Source organism: Onthophagus taurus, chromosome 1 (assembly GCF_036711975.1).
Source record: "Onthophagus taurus isolate NC chromosome 1, IU_Otau_3.0, whole genome shotgun sequence".
NCBI classification, from domain to species: Eukaryota; Metazoa; Arthropoda; class Insecta; order Coleoptera; family Scarabaeidae; genus Onthophagus; species Onthophagus taurus.
In genome coordinates, this window is record NC_091966.1 from 4,978,117 (window position 1) to 4,997,958 (window position 19,842).

The 19,842-nt window shown below is 30.7% G+C and overlaps 1 protein-coding gene across 45 annotated transcripts in view; it reads right to left on the minus strand.

Moving 5' to 3' along the window:
* LOC111415678 (longitudinals lacking protein, isoforms H/M/V) overlaps positions 1-19,842 on the minus strand; it is a 289,549-nt gene that overhangs the window by 246,183 nt on the left and 23,524 nt on the right. The window contains exon 5 of one of the 45 annotated variants that reach the window (XM_023047462.2): positions 5,419-5,695. The exons of 41 other annotated variants lie outside the window; for them this stretch is intronic. In XM_023047462.2, the coding sequence (XP_022903230.1) occupies positions 5,478-5,695 (218 nt within the window). In that variant the 3' untranslated portion in view covers positions 5,419-5,477. Of the gene's footprint in view, positions 1-5,418; positions 5,696-7,077; positions 7,342-11,826; positions 13,692-19,060; positions 19,483-19,842 lie in introns of those variants that run through there. 3 more of the 45 variants (XM_023047474.2, XM_023047441.2, XM_023047447.2) reach the window with 3 other exon arrangements.

Consider the following 19,842-nt stretch of genomic DNA (forward strand, 5'->3'; position numbering starts at 1 on the left):
AAAATTTAATTTTAATTAATATTAAATTATTAAAATTATCGATGAGTTACAAGAAATAATTTCTTTGTTACGTTTTTGTCGCTATTTTATTTATTTTGATTTTATAATCTCGATTTTTCACATTTTATTTATTTATATTTTTTTTTGTTCTTTCCGGACACTTTCTATAGGTAATATATTAACCATTAACATTATTACTAACGGATTGTTTCAAAAGTAATGTTCCAAACGAAAAGTATATGTAGAAAATTGGGTTGAATTACGTTAAGTAATTTAAAGAATTGATAATAATGGCGGATCCAAAATACTTTTCTCTTCAATCATTTTGGTATATAAATAATTTTATTTTTGGTATTTAGGATTCTGGTCGATTTTCATCATATAAATGAGATTTTTGCTCTATTCGATAAGAAAAAACCTTTATTTTTCTTTCCACCGGTTTCGGCGTACCTTTCCTGATGATGGTGGTGTCATAAGAAAACGTTGTTTCAAAAGCATCATTTCTTATATTAATACACAAATTTAATAAAATAGGACATATGAAGAAATAACCTCACTCTTCAAGATTAAGCAGAAATATTATTATTATAATATTATTATTTATTTATTTATATTATTCGAAAATTTTAATTGTTCTTTCAAACTTGTGTGTATGAAAATTCACAGAGATGTGGAACCCAAAACTGATAGACTTAAATTGCCACGTCTTATCAATTTTGATGGAATGTTTCTCTTCAGAAAAATTCTCAAAATCTTGGCATATGAAAAGAGTTCCTCCATTTGTTACCAAGCCTTTTCGAATTGCAACAGTGCTCATTGTTTTATCAAAACATCTATTGTAGCTTGCTTGTTCTTTGAACTTTTCACTGATCTCTTCTTGCTGCTGGGAGTAATCTAAATAGGTTACTTCATCATGTTCCCAATATATCATATAAACCCAAATCCCATTTTTTCCATTAGAAGTACATAAAAAATGATAATAACATATGTATATAACCTAGATATCTTCATATAACCCCAAAATACCCCATGACTAGTCGCATCTTACAAAGGATATCTTCAGCTACCATCTACTGCTGCGAACATAGACTCTTTAGCTGACTACAGGAAAATTTTGAAGTATTCGTAATAGTAATTACCCAGCAAAGAGATATGAAATTCGCTACTTTATGTCGATAGTGATCTAAAGGCTCGGAAAATAAATTCAACCACATGGATGTGAGCAAGGCGTACATTGCCTAAACTCGCAAGGCCTTAAAGTCTAAACCAGTCGTAAAGTTGAAGTCATGCCAAACCCGAACGAGCAATCAAAAATAAAATTGGTGCTAAAAATTACAAGAAAGAATTCCAAGATTGACTACCAGAATCTGTTTTCATTCCTAAGACAACTAACACCATAACTTCCAAATTCCAGATATGAAACTAAAACTTTGCATTTCCTTAGTTGTTTTGTAAAGAACAGTATTAACAACCCAAGTTAAAACCTAATCACACTTTTTGAGGATTCCTCACTGTGATATGCTAAATACAAATATGTCACCAGTTTGATCTTAGATGAAATCAGATGCTGCAAAGAAAACTCAATGCCCGTCGAAACTACAACCATCACCATAGTCCTCAACGTAACCTGCAACATCTCCGCCACCAACATCCTACTAATGAATAGGAGACCTCACGTACTGTCTCCTATTATAGCCTCCAAATAGCTCACCAAATGATAGAGTAAGTAACAAACTACAGTTATTATTATTATTTCATATCGTTTTATAGAGAACTCAAGAATAACGTGAGAAAACAAGTCAAGTTAGCCAGAACAGGGCCATCTGGAAAAAACACTGCATATCTACCGAGAGAAAAGTGAAGATATACAAAATATGTGTTAGGCCAATAATGATATACTAGACGGAGAAATTTTTGGAAATACATGATGGGATCAAATAAGAAACAAGAAAATTCGGGAGGAAAGCCAGACGAAAAATATGGTAAAATAGATACACGCAGAAGACTACCATAGATTGCCATAGATTGTACAGCAGCATCCCAAGGGTCGCTAGAACAGCCTGCATAATAATAGAAAGATCATTCTGATCACAACAAATGCAGCCAGAACAGAATGGATAGACCAAACCTTTATAGCTTCTCCAAAAAGGATGAAAAAATGAAATACAAAGTGATATAAAAGATGAGATATACACTTTGAAACGGGTAAAGTATATCAACACGATCATTTAAGTTCTTATTTTTTTGACAAGGAACCATTTCGTATTCAATTCGTCAAAGTGGTAATTCAATTGGAGTGTGACAAAACATTGATCTGCCAAGGAGGAACGTGACAGACTGCTAGATTGGTGGTTAGTATACAATATGGGATGTTAGTACTAGAATGCTCTAATTCTAGAGTTGTTCTCTTTTATTGCCATTACCAAAGCTATGTGACGTCAACCTCAATATGATTTAATATCACTTCCACGTTGAACCCTTGGAAACTCAATTTTGCAGTCAATTGTCCACACCTCTCCTTTGTATATAATATCTAACACTATTGTTTAAAATCATTAATATACAGTGTTCTCCAAAAAGTCAACAACACCCGTTTTATTTCTGTTCCATTACATCAACGTCTCTGAAATTTAGCTTATATGGGAGGCTCATACAGATCTTTCGATGTAAGGTATTTTCAAGATGGTGGCCACTTCCGGTCCCCCGGAACTAGACCTCAAGTTCGTTATTTTAAATGGAATGCTATAGTTTTTATTGCACCTTTTAATTGTACGCGAAAAAATATGTTGACTTTGATAAATGTTACTAGTACCTAGCATTTTTCGTTTTGCAATTATTTTGATTTTAAGTTTTTTTTTTTTGGTAAATTTCACCATCTATCTTGGTATGATTACTCTTCGGATGATATCAAATAGATTGCCATTTGTTGTATCAGAGTATCTTGTACAGGATGGTCAAAAATTTAATTATCCATATTTAATGCCAAGAAAGCTGAGAATTTTAACTGGAATTTTTTTTAATTTTAAATTTATTTAAATTTTTTATCCAAACCTAATTTTTGTTTTCATTGTTTCATTTATTTGTTCTTCTATTTGCTATTTTTGGTAAATCAAAGATAGTAAACTAAAAGATTATCAATCAAAGTTAATTGTAAAAATAAATTAAACGAAAAACTGTCAAAATATCATGGCCTAATAAATGGCAAACTCCCTTTCTGGTGAGCTAATAAAATATGGGATAAATTTTCGACTTTCTTGTCATTGAATGCGGAAAAAAGGTAATTCACTTTTTGACCAGCCTGTATAAGATACTGTGATACAGCAAATGACAATCTATTTGACAGCATTTGAAGAGTAATCGTGCCAATTTAGAGCTTTTTTTAATGAACGTTTGCTGAGATATAGAGTTTTAAAGGGCATGGTGAAAATTGCCAAGAAAAACTTAAAAACAAAATAACTCGAAAACGAAAAACGCCAGGTACCAATAACTTTTATCAAAGTCAACTTATTTTTTCGCATATAATTAAAAGGTGCAATAAAAACTATAGCATTTTTAAAATAACGAACTTGTGTGATGGTTATGGCCACCATCTTGAAAATACTTTAGATCGAAAGATCGGTATGAACCTCCTATACAGGGTGATTCAAAAAACCGCTGACAGACTTCTAGGGCAGGTAATACATCAAAAATTAAGATGAAAAGTCTTAATATACATGGGGTTGCAAATGCCTCCTTAACGAGATATAGCGGCTCAAAGTTTCTTTAAAATTAAACATTATTTGCAATAAAAAGCCCTTTTTTAAAAATATTTTCAACTCCACTGCTAATTTTGTCAAACGGGCAGTATTTTCGTGTAAAGTGATCAATTATCTATCAATTGGTCTCTTACAAATCTTTGATAGATCGTTGATCACTTTACACGCGTAGAGAGCAATGGCGTAGACAATATTTTTAAAAATGTGCTTTTTGCGGAGGCATTTGCGACCCCATGTATATTAAGACTATTTATCTTAATTTTTCATGTATTATCTACTCTAGAAGTCTGTCAGCGGTTTTTTGAATCACCCTGTATAAACTAAATTTCAGAAACGTAGATACAATGGAACAGAAATGAAACTGTTCTAACTGTTGCTAACTTTTTGGCGGACACTGTAGATACTTAAGAATTGTATTACAATATTCTTATCGTACATAAAAAATACAATATACATACTATTTATATGAATGAATTATACTCAAAAATCTTGTAAATCAGTTGCTTCTATCAGCATCATTAACGCCCCTTAATATAAATATTACTTGTACATTTTTTGCTCATTTAGTAGAAACTGGTTTCTAAAAATACATTAAGTCTAGCTTAATGAACATTCTTGATTTTGAATCTCCCCTACTCACGTATCATCAATGATAAGATAAGCACATGTGCATATATTCTCCACAAGACTTTAAAATATTTACATAGTCACGAAGTTGACGTGTCCACCCAAAAGTTAACCATATTTTGTCTCACACTTGCAAACTTTTGATATTCTTCTACTAACTTAGTCTTCATCTAGAACCAGACTCAACGTTTTGAATACAATAATATAATTTTGACATGGTATTTTCGTTTGATACAATACTTTTGAAACAATTAGTTTATATGAAATCACCTGAGCGATCATGTTATCATAATCATGTTGGAAGTCAAAAAGCAGATAGGCAACCCACATAATTATGACATAAATGCTTTAGTGATTTTTAAACATATATTTATCTATACAGAAATAAAAGGATTTTATAAAAATAATAGTGGTCTCATTTCGATTTATAAACATTCACTATTAAATTTACTCCACCCAAAAATATAACTTCAAAAAGAAAATTTTTTTTAATCAATAAATAAATAAAACTTATTTTCACACTCATCTTAAAATTATCAAATACTGTATCATCGTGATAAATCACAAATATTTTCCATCACATTACTTCTTCGTATGTTTTTACCTCCCACATTGAAACGCGTAATGTTTGTTTAAATAAAACCGATACCGAAACCGCTTATTACAGATTTGACAACGATATTTCGGGTCAATGTTGCACTCGTGAGTCATGTGTCGTCGCAAATTTCGTTGTAAAGTGTAGCTTTTCTCGCAAGTTGGACACCAGTACTTGCCGTTCTTGTAGTACTGGGCGTAACGTATTTCTAAAAACAGACAAGAAAAATTTCGTTTGGATACTTTTTCTTGATAGAAACAAACAGATTCCTTGTCATCAATAAAGTGCAGAAAAAAAGTGCGGCACAACAGCTCTCACTCATGCAAAAAAAAAATCTGGTGTTGATTTGGATCAACAAAACAAAGCTAAAAAAAAACTAAAAATAAAAAACGACTTCACAAAATTAACAAAAAAAGAAATGAATAAATAAAACAAAATTAGTTAACTTGTAACGAAAAAACATTTTTATTGTACTAAATAGAATGATAAAAAATTACAAGTTATAGATTATCAGGTGCGTGAATGTTGAGGAAATGAGCTTTTAAGTTGCTTTTATGACGAAATCTTCTTGAGCAAATTGTACATTTAAATTGAGGTTCAACGCCACATTCGTATCTCATGTGTCTTATTAAATGACCTTTCTGTTTGTATGATGATTTACAGTGCGGACAAAGATATCGGCCGTCAATGTCTCGGTCAAAAACAAGGTACCTGAAAACTAAAATCTATGTAAGCACACAAAAAAATGTAGATTAGCTTTAATTAAAAAAAAATTGTTACTTTTATCCAACACCTTTTAGCTTTATTTTTTTAAATTTTATCCAGACCAAGCGGTTGCACATGTGTGTTCGATCTGGACAAACCTTTACAAACATAATTAAAAATAAGAAATCCCAAAAATCTTTCTAAAAACTTTATTTAAGTCAAAATTTCACAAATTAAAACGGCTTAAATTTCATTTTTTAAAAAACATTCAGAAATTTTCGGGCCGTGAACATATTTAAGATGAATTTTTAAATCATAGTTGTGCTTAAATTTTCGATCGCACAATCCGCATTGATGTTTCGGTTCTTGTCCGCACTCGTATCGCATATGACGAGTTAAAGAATGTTTTAAACTGTATGATTTCGTACAATTTGGACAAATAAATAATTCGCCTAAAATCCGGACGGGTCTTTTTGATTTTCTTCCGCTGGATGAAGAACCCGATTTACCACGTTTCTTTTTCTCTTGATCACCATCCTTAGGGCAATTTTCTTGGTCAACAAAGTCGAAATTAAATTTATTTATTCCTAGAATACCAATAAATGTCCGAGTTAGATTTATTTTTATTTTTGACCGCCCAAATTTCCTACTTCTTCTAGATAAGTTCATGCACACAACACAAATTTAATTTAAACAAAAAAAACTAAACATCAAATAATAAAATAATACGGTAACTAAACAACAAAATCTAAATTAAACTAAATACACACAAAGACAAAAAAACAAACAAAAAATTAAAATCAACATTCTTTAAACATCTTTTTTTCTATGAGTATTCAATACATGTGTTTCAATTTCTGTAATATCGATGTGTTGAAATGAACAAGAAGCGCAAGCGTATCTACGAGGAGCTTCCGTTGTGAAACATTCTTTAGAATGAGCTGATTTCTTTGAGAACTCAATCAATTTCAAACAACGCGGGCATTTAATCGTATCGGGTGGTTTCTTAAGCAAATTAATATCCATCTCACAACTATAAACTTTCTTTTTTGGAACAACATCTTTTTTAGTCATCGCTAAGAATCGTTTCATTCTCTCTTTCCTCAATTGACCAAATGCGTGTTGTTCATCGTGTCTTTGGTTATCTCGATTGTGAATAATTTCAACGGATTTTATTGCATTTTCAACATTCTCTGTTATTTCCGGTATCGGAGTTGCAATAATTTTTTCTTGTTTTATAATAGGAATTTTTTCGTAATAAATCGTTGAGATATTAAGAACTTTTATTTCTTCTTTCTTCTGGTCTAAAATAAAATAGATTAGAAACAACGTCACGATAAAATTGGAGAACTTTTTAAGTAAAAAAGAAGTTAAAATAAATAAATAAAACAAACATTTTCCTAAAATTCGTCTAATAGAACCCAAAAGAAAAAAATCGCTTCAAAAATGATAACAAAAAACATTATTACACCATTAAACTATGTTTTTTTCTTAAATGATTCAAGAGATGCGCTTTGTGATATGCAGCGTATGGACAAAACTGGCAGGAGAAGTTTTTAATCTTGCTGCACTCGTAGTTCTTGTGCCTGGAAAGATTTGGTTGATGGCTATAAGATTTCCCGCAGGTTTTGCACACGTGCCTCTTCTTTGGGAGGAAAACTGAAAAACCCAAAAATTAAATTAACTTAGAACTAAAACGATCAATGCAAAATTAAGGAAAAAATCTTAAAAAAAAAAGAAATGGATCACCAAAAAAATAAAAAATAAAAACACTACACGACACCGAACACAATTTTTAGAGGTTTTAAGCAAAAAGCGGTGAACACCACACAAATAGCCTTAAATTGTCTTAAATAAATAAATGAATAAATAAATTAACAAAATAAATAATAAATACATATTATAATACAAAAAAAAAAGTAAACGAATATTATATTAATAAATTTATTTTGAAAAATAATTTAGCAAAACCAAGAAAAAATTAAATTAAAATTTATATCCGTCTTACGATGACTCCTGATGATGATCAAAAATGATCAAAATTGGGAGAAGAAATTTCTTAGTTTCACATAATTTATTTATCAATTTTTACTCTTGCGTAGAAAATTAATTTTTATTTTGATCCTGAAACAAAAAACAATTAGAAATATAATAAAATAAAAATTATTTGATAAATATCTTACCTTTTCGAAAATTAAAATAGTTATTAAAAAAACTTTGATTTAAATTTTTTATTTATTTTTTTATGGCATCGCGATCAACATTTTATTTTAGTGTCTAGAAGTAGAGTTTTAAAAATGGTTAAATAATTAATGTACTATTTGAAAAAGTTTTGTGGATTGTCTATAATTTTAGAAAAAACAATTAAAAATAGTTTTGTTAGTATAGTTTCATGACGGTTATAATAATACAACCTTGATGTAGCTAGCATATCGCTTTGAGAAGGATTTAAAATAACATAAAGTTTCTTATTACACATTAAATAATCAGTACCGGTTTCGGCCAACACAAGCATCATCAGCTCAATCTCCAAACAGTTCAGAAAAAATCACGGAATTAAAATAAATACAAATTTAAAGGAAATCGAATTACAATTTCTTCTTCTTCGTGACGAAAGTCCTAGGGTTATGTCCTAGAGTACTGGTGGTCGCCATGACTTTAGTTTTCCATCGCGGCCAATCTATTGTTATCTATCTTGGATACATCCTCATTCCAAACTCATCTTCTCACCGTGCACATCGCACTACTTCCTTCAGCGAATTACACGCTATTGTTTTCTGGATTTTCATCTCCTTTGTATGGTACGCTTGTTCTGTTACTTGCGTCTCCGCATACATGTCTTATATATTCTTCATTTTGTTTCAGTCGACATACACTTGTTTCTCCAGATTGTGTGCTTTAGCACTCTAGCGATTGTGGTTGCCTTTTTGTTTTACAATATTGCCTTAGATATCAGTAAGTCGATAGAAAATTTAATAATTAAATTCCGATACATCATATTGTTAATTATTATTTAAACACTGTAGGTTATCCTCAGTATTAGCCAGTATGACATAGGGATGGTTGTACAATATGCCGCTAAATCTACCTGATAACTATCCGGCCGATAAACTTATAGAGAAGATAAAGATATTCGCTGTAGTAAACTGTTTTTGTCGGTAGGACTGCTATCGGCGAAATAAGAGTCGGTTGGTAGTAGTTTTCCCCCATATCTAGTGATTTGTGTCGTAGATTGGTAACGCTAACGTCTTTCTTTGAAGTTTTAATTATGATTTTGACAATAACAATTGTTTAAAGAAATGTTTCACGACAGACAACTGACACAAAGTACGTATAGGGTTAACAGTTAATGTTATAGGTTAGCCTATAACATTAATGAAACTAAATATTGCACTTAAACGATGATATTTATTGTATATAAATTAGATTTCTACCGGTTTCGACCGTGTCATCTTCAGGAAATCTTTAAAATCTTTCAGTGCAATATTTAGTTTCATTAATTCACACGATAATAAGGAAAACACAACTCCAATTATAACATTAATGGCTAATGTATGGTTATGTAGTAACCATACAAAGTTTTTATATAAAAACTTTGGTCACCATAAATATCTGCCAGATAACTGTCTTATCGGCACCGTTGAGTACACGATAAGTTATCTTGCCGATAATTTCACCGACAAAAATATCCCTACATTGTAAAACACCACAAACTAACTTATCGACCAGATAACGCTGTCGGGAAGTTTTTCGGTATATTGTACAACCGGCCCATAGTCATACAGGATGATATATGCCAGTATAATACATATCAAGTTAATTATTTTTTAACATATTCCAAAATAAGTTATCTTCTCTCACCATTTCACATTTTTACATTGTCTTGTAGATTTATTGATTTTGTATCCTATTCGTCTTTTATATTCGTATTTTGTGTAAAAAAAATTCCTGTTTGAGCTTTCTAAAGAATTCTTCTTCTAAAAAGATACAATCTCAATAAGCGATTGAACCAAACGAATATTTGCAAAGAACATATCTGGGTTCCGTATGACGACCATAGTCATCAAACCTTCAATTTGAACACTCACAAAAATATAACCCAGCTGAGATTTACCGAAAGAAATTATCTGGCACTAAGTGGTACTAGAAATGTATTTGCTTCGTTAAGGGCCCGTTGTACAATATACCAATAAACTTCCCGACAGCGTTATCTGGCCGATAAGTTAGTTTGTACTGTATTACAATGTACGGATATTTTTGTCGGTGAGATTATCGGCAGGATAACTTATCGGGTACTCGACGGTGCCGATAAGACAGTTATCCACCAGATATTTATGGTTACCAAGGTTTTTATATAAAAACTTTGTTACCAACCTAAGACACAAATCACTAGATATGGGGGAAAACCACTACCAACCGATTCTTATTTCGTCGATAGCAATCCTACCGACAAAAACAGTTTGTACAACAGCGAATATCTTTATTCTCGCGATAAGTTTATCGGCCGGATAGTTATCAGGTAAATTTATCAATATATTGTACTCAGCGGTGCCGATAAGATAGTTATCCACCAGATATTTATGGCTACCAAGGTTTTTATATAAAAACTTTGTTACCAACCTAAGACACAAATCACTAGATATGGAGAAAAACTACTGCTAACCGACTCTTATTTCGCCGATAACAATCCTACCGACAAAAACAGTTTGTACAACAGCGAATATCTTTATTCTTAAGATAAGTTTATCGACCGGATAGTTATCAGATAAATTTATCAATATATTGTACTCAGCGCTGCCGATAAGACAGTTATCCACCAGATATTTATGGTTACCAAGATTTTTATATAAAAACTTTATTACCAACCTAAGACACAAATCACTAGATATGTGGAAAAACTACTACCAACCGACTCTTATTTCGTCGATAACAATCCTACCGACAAAAACAGTTTGCACAACAGCGAATATCTTTATTCTCCCGATAAGTTTATCGGCCAGATAGTTATCAGGTAGATTTATCACTATATTGTACAGCCACATATAGCAAAATAAGGAAACGAGCTTTTTCACATTTAGATGTGTCTTTTTTTATTTTTTCCTTTACCGATTTCGATAAGTCAAGATCATCATCTGGTGAAAAAATGGTTACAAGATCTTCTATAGAAGTTAAATTTGCTGTTGTCGGTACATACATATATACAATTAAAGTTAAATAATTTGATGTTAATTTTTCGATATTAACCTCATATATTAATAAAAGCGTTCAAATGCCAACCATAGAAATAAATGGCTACTAACAAAAACTTATATGTTGATGAGTTTATGTACTAGGAAAAATCGCGATTGCAAAGTAGGTAAAGAAAAGGAAGATACAAAGAATTGATCTGAAAATATTTTCAAGAAATATTGACTTTTTTATACCAACAAAAAAATGATAACTGGTGGACGACATTGTCGTGAGACATAAGACAGTTAGCAAAGTACGGAAAGCATTGCTAACAATAGAGAAGCTTTTTTCGTTGAATGGTTCGAAAAATTTATAAACTGTGGGAAGTATTATGTTAGCCCTACATAATAGGACGGAACCAGACGGAACTTCGAATATCAGGTAAAAAAACACGAAACAAATACCAAGTTAGAAAAACCTGGTCTGTTATATATTATACCTGGACTTCTGATCTCGATTGCAGGTGAATACGGTTAAGTTGAATCAGGTAGACGTGGCTGTTCAGATTGAATTAGAGATTTTATCCAGAATAGTTCTTTGAATCCTTTATTTCGATGTTTTGACAACGTTTAGTGAAGATTTTGTCCGCTACCAAAGGTGCTTTCACGTTTTTGTCACTATGGGTCAATAACACACTTTTTCACTAATTCTCCACTTTTCACCAAACACTTTTTTATATCACAAAATAATTCTCTCTCAAAGCGATAGATTAACAATAGAATATATATGAGATTTTATATTTTTTTTATAAACTATAAACAATCCATAAAACATTTGTATACTTAACGAACTATTAAATAAAATAAAAGATATATCACATTTATATTTCCCGTAAAACTCTATTTTCGAGAACTTCAGACACTAAAAAAATATTTAAAAAAATTTTGTGTTAAAAAAATAATTAAGAAAAACTAATTTAACAAAACTATTTGTATTTTTATTATCTACCAGGACCGCTAAGCAAAAAAAAAAGAAAACAATATATAGGTATATATTACAAATTATAAAGTTCATGAAGCATGCTAAAAAAAATTTAAAACAATAAAACCGAGTAGAGTAATTAATAAAACTAATAAATACATAAATATAAAATACAGGATACGTAGTGATAAAAAAAATATGACAGCAGTTTATCATCATCAGGAACTATTACAATTATATAAAGAACGTAATCATGGTATAATTATTTTAAAAAATCACAATATGTCGTTTGATGTTATGAGTATTATTGTGTTGAGTTGTGTCGTTTGCGTCTTACATTAATAATAATACCCCTACCACCAGCTGGGTAATAAAAAAAGAGGAATCATTTGCGAACGTTATAAAAAAGCGTTGCCTTAAAAACAGTACCATCATTAAAACCTACTAACACACTTTGAAGGAAATCGTAGCTGCCCCTCGATAACTAAATATAACATTATCAACCCATTATTTTTTTATTCGTTCTTTTTTAATTTAATTTTATAATAATTTTATCGCAATCCGCAGCTACCAAAGTTTATGTGCGAACAATTTTTTTAATATACCTACCTATAAATTAATGATTAAAAAATGGAATATTATCACCTAGAGGAAAATAGTAAAAATTAAAGGTAACTTATACCTAAAATATTTTATATAATAAGGAACAATAACAATTGAGGCACTTCGATATGGGTTAACTTTTACGTTTACAAAAATATCACTTTCGCACGTATTGTGGGTCATATTGTCGTAGTAATTCTTTATGTCTTTTTATCGTTTGCGTTTTTATACACATTCTCTTAAAGTAATTTCTTTTTTGACCATACACACTCCGTAAATGCTGCCACTTTTCCATTTCTTTTTCTTTTTTTTTGTTCGATCACTTACAATATATCACAAGCATGAGAAAATCTGAAATTACACAACACCCCAAAGGTGTGTAATTGAAATAGAAAGTATTAAAAGGATATTATTAAAAAATAGTAAAAAAGAAAGAATGTGATCCAATGGTTTCGTGATTGCGTGAAGGCAGTTTTTTAGAGGTTTATTTTAATTGATTAAAATAAATATCTTGTTAGTTTTATAGAAAATCAGTCGGTTATTGTGTATCAGATTGAGTATCAAAAAAAGTCCATCGTTGTTTTTTTTTTTTTTTCGGAGGTATCAAAAGGTGGAAGTCTCGAGTACAAAAAACGTCTATAAAAATATCTTATATAAAAAGAGTATACAAAAAAAGCAAATAGCGAGGAGTACACATGTTTATAAATGTAGGTATGTATTATTGGTGAGGTGTGAAAAATCTTTCTCCACACCCAAAAATTGTCAGGAATAAAACCTTATTTATCATATTCTACCAAAAATATTAATAATAAAAATAGGAAGCCCTTAGTTATCACCATCTCCAGTCTCGACCTTCATTTCCGCCTTAACCACTGAATAATCAATTTCCTTATGCATTCTTTCCATATGCCTAGCCATGTGCATTTTTTGCTTGGCCTTATAAACACAAAACGGACACTTAAATTGCGGTTCCTTACCGCATTCCCATTTCTGATGATTCCTCAGCGAACTTTTTAACTTATAGATGCGTCCGCAAATGCTGCAATCATATCCCGGAGAAGAAGTCTCCGTGGACACCCTCGATTGCGCACCGGATTTAGACCCACCCTTCGCCGCCGTGCTTAAATCCATCGAGAGTGAAGACTTCGTGATACTTTGCAACATCGATTTCTTCATACTCTCACGCATCAACATCATTGGAAGGGCGAGATGAGCGGGCCAACGTTCCCATGGTCTTGCCAAGCTTAGATCTTCAGCTGAAACAAAAAAAAATGGTGTTAGTAAAAAATGGGGTGGGTTTTGATTTGGATGCCCAATTCCCATAAAAAAATAATTAAATTAAATAGAGATACACAAAAAATAAATATGCAAAAAGCTAGTAAATAAAGAAAAAAGGAAAATGAATTGATGAATTAATAAAAAAGAAAAAAAATAGTGCCAAAAAAAATCTGTTTTTATTTTTAAACATAAATTTTTGGTGAAAAAAAAACCAAAATTAGATTTCGAAGATAAAAATGCAATAAAATAAAATAACTAAACTAACGATCGTTCTTATGGGTAAAGGTGTCACAAATTATCGATTAGAAGTTGGTAAGAAGAAGGTAACTTGTAAAAAAATGGACAGCTTTAAATAAATAAAAACGGTCAAAACAATACGATAAATTGAAAATAAATTTAACTTATAAACTAAATATTTATGTAGAGTGAATTAATTTCATTATTCGATTATGTAAAAAAAAAATTTTTGTGTATATTCGACTAATAAAATGATGTGTTATAAAAATATTTAATGCATTAATCATTTCCTGATGATTGTATAGTTGCTGAAATCTGTTTTTATTTACATATTTCAAAAATTAATAGCATGATCTAATTACCGAAACTAGTTGAGATTTTAGAAAAAAATGTATGAAGAGTTTATAAATCTTGTTTAATATACAATCATTGATGCCACAAAGGAAATTTTAATGAATATTATTCTAACAGTAGTAAATAATATGATCAGGTGAAAAAATTGGGAATTTCATGCATTTGTAATCTTTCCTAAACTAGCTATTTCGTTATGAATAACTCTGTTTAACTCCCAACAGGATTTTGTAACCATCACCTATATACCTACATCACATACCATCACTAAAAGATAAAAAATGTGATCATGAAGATATAAAAAGTAATCTATTCCGCACACGTCGTCTCCTTAGGATGGTATAATTATGGAGAAATGATTAGATTAAATAGAAAATGTATCACGAATGCCTAAATTTTGTACAACCATTAACAAGTATCAATCCTCCATTTAAAACAGATTCTCAACCGGTTTCAATACCTATACCATCATCAGGAGATAAATTAATCCCATATTAGTTGTCTATTGATGATTGCATAATTATCAAACTTATTTAAATTTAAACAATGTAGCTCGGATGTGTAAAGACCTCTACACTTCGTTCTATTTGCAATAATTTGTGATTCTCCCACCTTTGAGTTAGATTCTTAACCGGTTTCATTAATTATACCATCATCAGGCGACCACTTATGCAGTAAAGACTTATTTTATGTCATATACATGTTATTGAGTCAGATACTTGGTTGGTAATCTTTCCCGCACTATGATGACTTTTTTAATAATTAAGGTACAATTCTGTGACAGGCGACAGATTGCAAACTACAAGCGACACTACTGGTTGTCGTACACTTCCCATACAAATTATATATGTACCAAAGTGTCGTCTGTGGCTTGCGGTTGGAACTAGCAGTTTGTCGCCTATCACGGAATTTTTAGACCTTTATGCATTTGCAAAAACAATATAAAACTACTTTATTAAATTTTCAACAATGAACTTTGTAGTCTTTACATGCTAATTTCCAGACTATTTGTTGTAAATGACTTTTATGTCATAACGCAAGTCTGTGCTACTACGCAAATTATATTATTATATTTTCTAGAATCAGAAAGATTATATTCTAGACTTTAAAAACTGTAAACATAACAACGACTACGAAGTTTAGCTCTTAAAGTGGATTGTTAATTTATCTTCAAAATACAATGCGTGTACCAGGTCGCAAATATAGCCCCTCGGCTACTATTACATACCAAGGCCACGAATACAGGTGTGTCAAATGTCTGGAATATAGCCAACAACTTCGCCATTTAACGTTTTAAAGAAAAATGTTTCAAATATAAATTTCTTTATTAACTATGGCGTATTTTTTGGCGATATATGCTTATTTGTACTGTTTTTTGTTTCGTTGCTATGACAACCAACATTGTTATTTTAAATGGGATGAAAATATTTTTTTTGCATAGTTTGATAGAGAATAAATCTCTCTATGCGATGAACATATCAAATCATATGGTTTTATAAGAAAAAAACTGAGATTTTCTGAAGATATTATCAGCAAATTACAATCAAAGTATGCGCCGAAATAACGCTGTTAACAGCTTTAAATGTCAAAAAATGACGGTTTCAACAATTTATCCTCAAAATTTATCATAAAACAATTTATCCTCTATCAAAATATGCAAAAAACATATAGCATCCCATTTAAAATAACAATGTTGGTTGCCATAGCAACGAAACAAAAAACAATGTAAAAAAGCAAATATCGCCGTAAAATGAGCCATAATTAACAAAGAATTTTTTATTTGAAACATTTTTCTTTAAAAAAACAAATGGCAAAATTATTTGCTATATTCCAGACATTTAAAACACCCTGTATAGTAATAAGAATATATAGTAGCCGAGGGGGTACAATCGAAGCAGCCACATAGTAAATATGTTGCTGTGTGGCTATCCACAGCATATTGAGTAATAGATTTTAAAATTTTGAAGGCTCTTGTAAGTCTAAAACGTAGGACCTCGGTCGCAAAGTGGGTTCGACTACCATTTATGTTAAGTATTTCTTTGATAAGTGTAAAGACAGGTGCTGCAACCGAGACGGCCAAATATAAAACACAGTGAAGTTCCACACCAAATACTTTGGATAATCAATTTTGAAGTTGAATATAATACCTTAAAAATAATGAAAGCCTGAAATATAGCGACTGATGTGAAACGCTATCTTTGATGACCTTGATGATGCCGAGACGCTACAATCGTGACTGTTAAGCATAAAACGATCAAACCAACTATTTTAGGTAACTAATTTTATCTGTAGCTGATCTCAAAACAATTATATTGCAACGACATAAAGTAAATTAATACAATATACTGAAACTTTGATGAATCATGTCATTAGTCGACTATACATAAATAAATGTGTTATAATTAAAAAAAAAATGTATGTGAATAAATTTCTATTGTTACAATCCTCCACTTACCTGCATAATCTGAATATATTTTATAATAAAAATTACAATTTATTATTAACATTAGTCATGAAATTGGTTTCGCAAAAATATTCATCAACATTTTTGCTATGTATCTTAATTCACTCTACACAAAATTGTAAAAAAACTTGTCAAAAAACCTATTTAAAAAAACACAAAAACTATTCGCTATGAACTTGTTGCGGTCCAACTTTGGTAAGAATCATTCCCGGATTGTTCTCCTCCAAAACACCAATTTTATCCTTATGTTGTCTTTTAATATGCCTAATCTGATGGGTTTTCCTTTTGGTACGTTGCGGACAAAACGGACACTGGAACTGGGGTTCTTTACCGCACTCGTACGTCAGGTGACGTTGTAACGAGTCTTTACGAACGTACATTCGACCACATTGAAGACAAGTAAAATTGCCCTTGATTCGGTTATACGATGTCATTTTTCGTTTTGGATTTGAGGGTTTCACGTCATCGATGTCGCTGCCGTCGCCGGTCGCAGCCCATATCGTCCAAGCGGAGGAAAGGTGTTCCTCTTTTAGTTCGATGTGGACTGGAATACCTGGAAAAAATATCGGTTATCGAGGTAAACATTTTTTAAATGGTGCCCTACACCAAAAAAATTTAAATAATAAAATAATATTAAAATAATGATCAAATAACAATAAAATAAACAAATAAATCATTGTGATATCTTTTAATTTAGTGAGAGAATAAACTTACCGTGCTATTTCAAGTAATTAAATATTAATTTCTACTTTAGATTTTCTATTTCAGTCTATTATTTAATTTAAGAAGATGTGTGCACTAAGAAACTAACCTACTTTATTTATATCACAAAAGAAGGAAAATTAAAACAAATTTATTTAAGATTTTTGTTGTAATATATTAATTTTTTATACAATATATGTACAATCAACAATATAAATTACATTATCTTTTTATAACATTCGTTACATAAATTTATTTGATTCAATTGATTCATTAATAAGTTACATTTAAGCCGGCGTTAAACGTTGCGGTCGACTGCTATGGCAGTATGACTGTCACCGTCAAAATTTACGTGTAAATTTTAATTTAAAATAAAATAAAAAAAGAAGTGCGTCCCTGAACCAAATTCGCTACGAGGGCCTATCATAAATCACGTCCAGGTACTTTTCGGGTTGATAATTACTACCAGAAATATCGGAAACTGTACACATAGCAGTCGACTGCTATCGCGATAAGTACAGAGCGGTGTGATTTAATTGTTAGCGTCAAATTTACGTATAACGCTACTGCTATACCAAAAGTAGAAGATTTTCTAGCGGTGACAGTAACAGTTCACTACAATATCAACAGACATGTTACACGTAAATTTTGATGCTAACAGTCATTCCACGCCCCTCCGTAGCAGTCGACTACTAAGTGTAACGTCAGCTTAAGAGACACAATATTGTAAATTTATGTAACAAATCTTTTAATAACTTTAATAACAACAAATTAATGCCCTTTTGATCGAATATGCGCAACGAGATGTTCCTTTCTTTTAAACCTATAATCACAAGTATTACACGCAAACCTTGGTAATTGCCCACATTCTAATTTTAAATGCCTCGCCAAAGTCTCTTTTCTTTTATATCTCTTCCCACACCGAACACAGCAGTACAACCTATTTCCAGTGTCATCATATTCCTCTTTTATGACCATGTCTGCCAATTCTAAAATAAAATGTTGTTAAACAAATTTTATTTCTTTTTTAATTTAATTTAGATTTAAAACAAATTTCCTTTTTTCTTTAATTTTAACGGTTTTATTTTGTATATATTTCATTTTTGTACATCAAATTACACACAGACATAATAAATAAAATTTTTCTAGGTCTCTTTCCTTAACTCATCACTTATTATATTATCTCACTTTCTTAAATATGTTATAAAAGTAATATTAAAACATAATTAAAGGTGGACATTTTTTTGGCATATGCAAACGAGTATGCATCTTTAAAGTATCTTGTCTCTTAAACCTGCTATTACAAACGCGACAAACGAATTTTTTGCTGACGCCACACTCGAAACTAACGTGTCGACGTAGAGTAGCTTTTCTTTTGTATGTTCTGCCGCATTTCTCGCAAGAATACACGGCGTTTGTCGAATCGGAATTTGTTGATTTCGTAGCTTCTAAAAATCAAAGGAAAAAGAGACTAAATAAATATTTATGCTTTTAAAATAATTAAATTCGGGCCACAACACTGAAAGCACAACACTCATCTCATTTTTATACTCACCCTTTTTTAATCGTAAACAAAAAAAATAATAAAAACGGTTTAATTAAAAAAAAATTGTATTAAAATATGTAATTAACAATATAGTTTAAAAAATATAATTAATTAAAATAAAATTAATCAAAATTAATATCGAGAACTTTATCATTATCGTTTGATTCGTCGTTGTCGAAGTGATGTTTTCGAATATGCACCAATAAATTGCCTTTTTGTTTCGCTTTGTAAGGGCAATACGAACAAAAGAATTTCGGTTCTTTATCGCCACATTCGAGTTTTTCATGTCGACTCAACGTCGATTTCCATTTATAGCGTTTACCACAATGTCTGCATGTAAATTGCGAATCATCACTGTAACCTTGCATTGACGTGTGGCCTTTTACAACTTTCATCTTTCTGAATGGATTTTTACGATTGAAGTCGCCCAAACGCGGAAAAACCAATTCTGTATATTGGTTGTCCTCCTCTGTAAAGGAAAAATGGGATAGGTAAAACAAAAAAAAATAAATAAATTGAAAAAAAAAATAGAAATAAATGAAAAAAAAAATGCATTGATGAAAAAGAAATAATAAATAAAATTAATGAAATAAAAATGATTAAAATGAAATCGTCTTACAATTCAATTCATACCTTTTATTCAATAAATATCTTAATTTTTATATATTTTTACACTTTAATATATAAATTTTTGGTATCATATAGGGAAAAAAAAAAATAATTAATCAGTCTTCTTTAATTCTTTTTGTAACAAGTCGTGCTGTGATGAACAAATTTATGTCTTGTTAGAAGATAAGCTCGCCTGAATCGATATGGACATAGCGGGCAG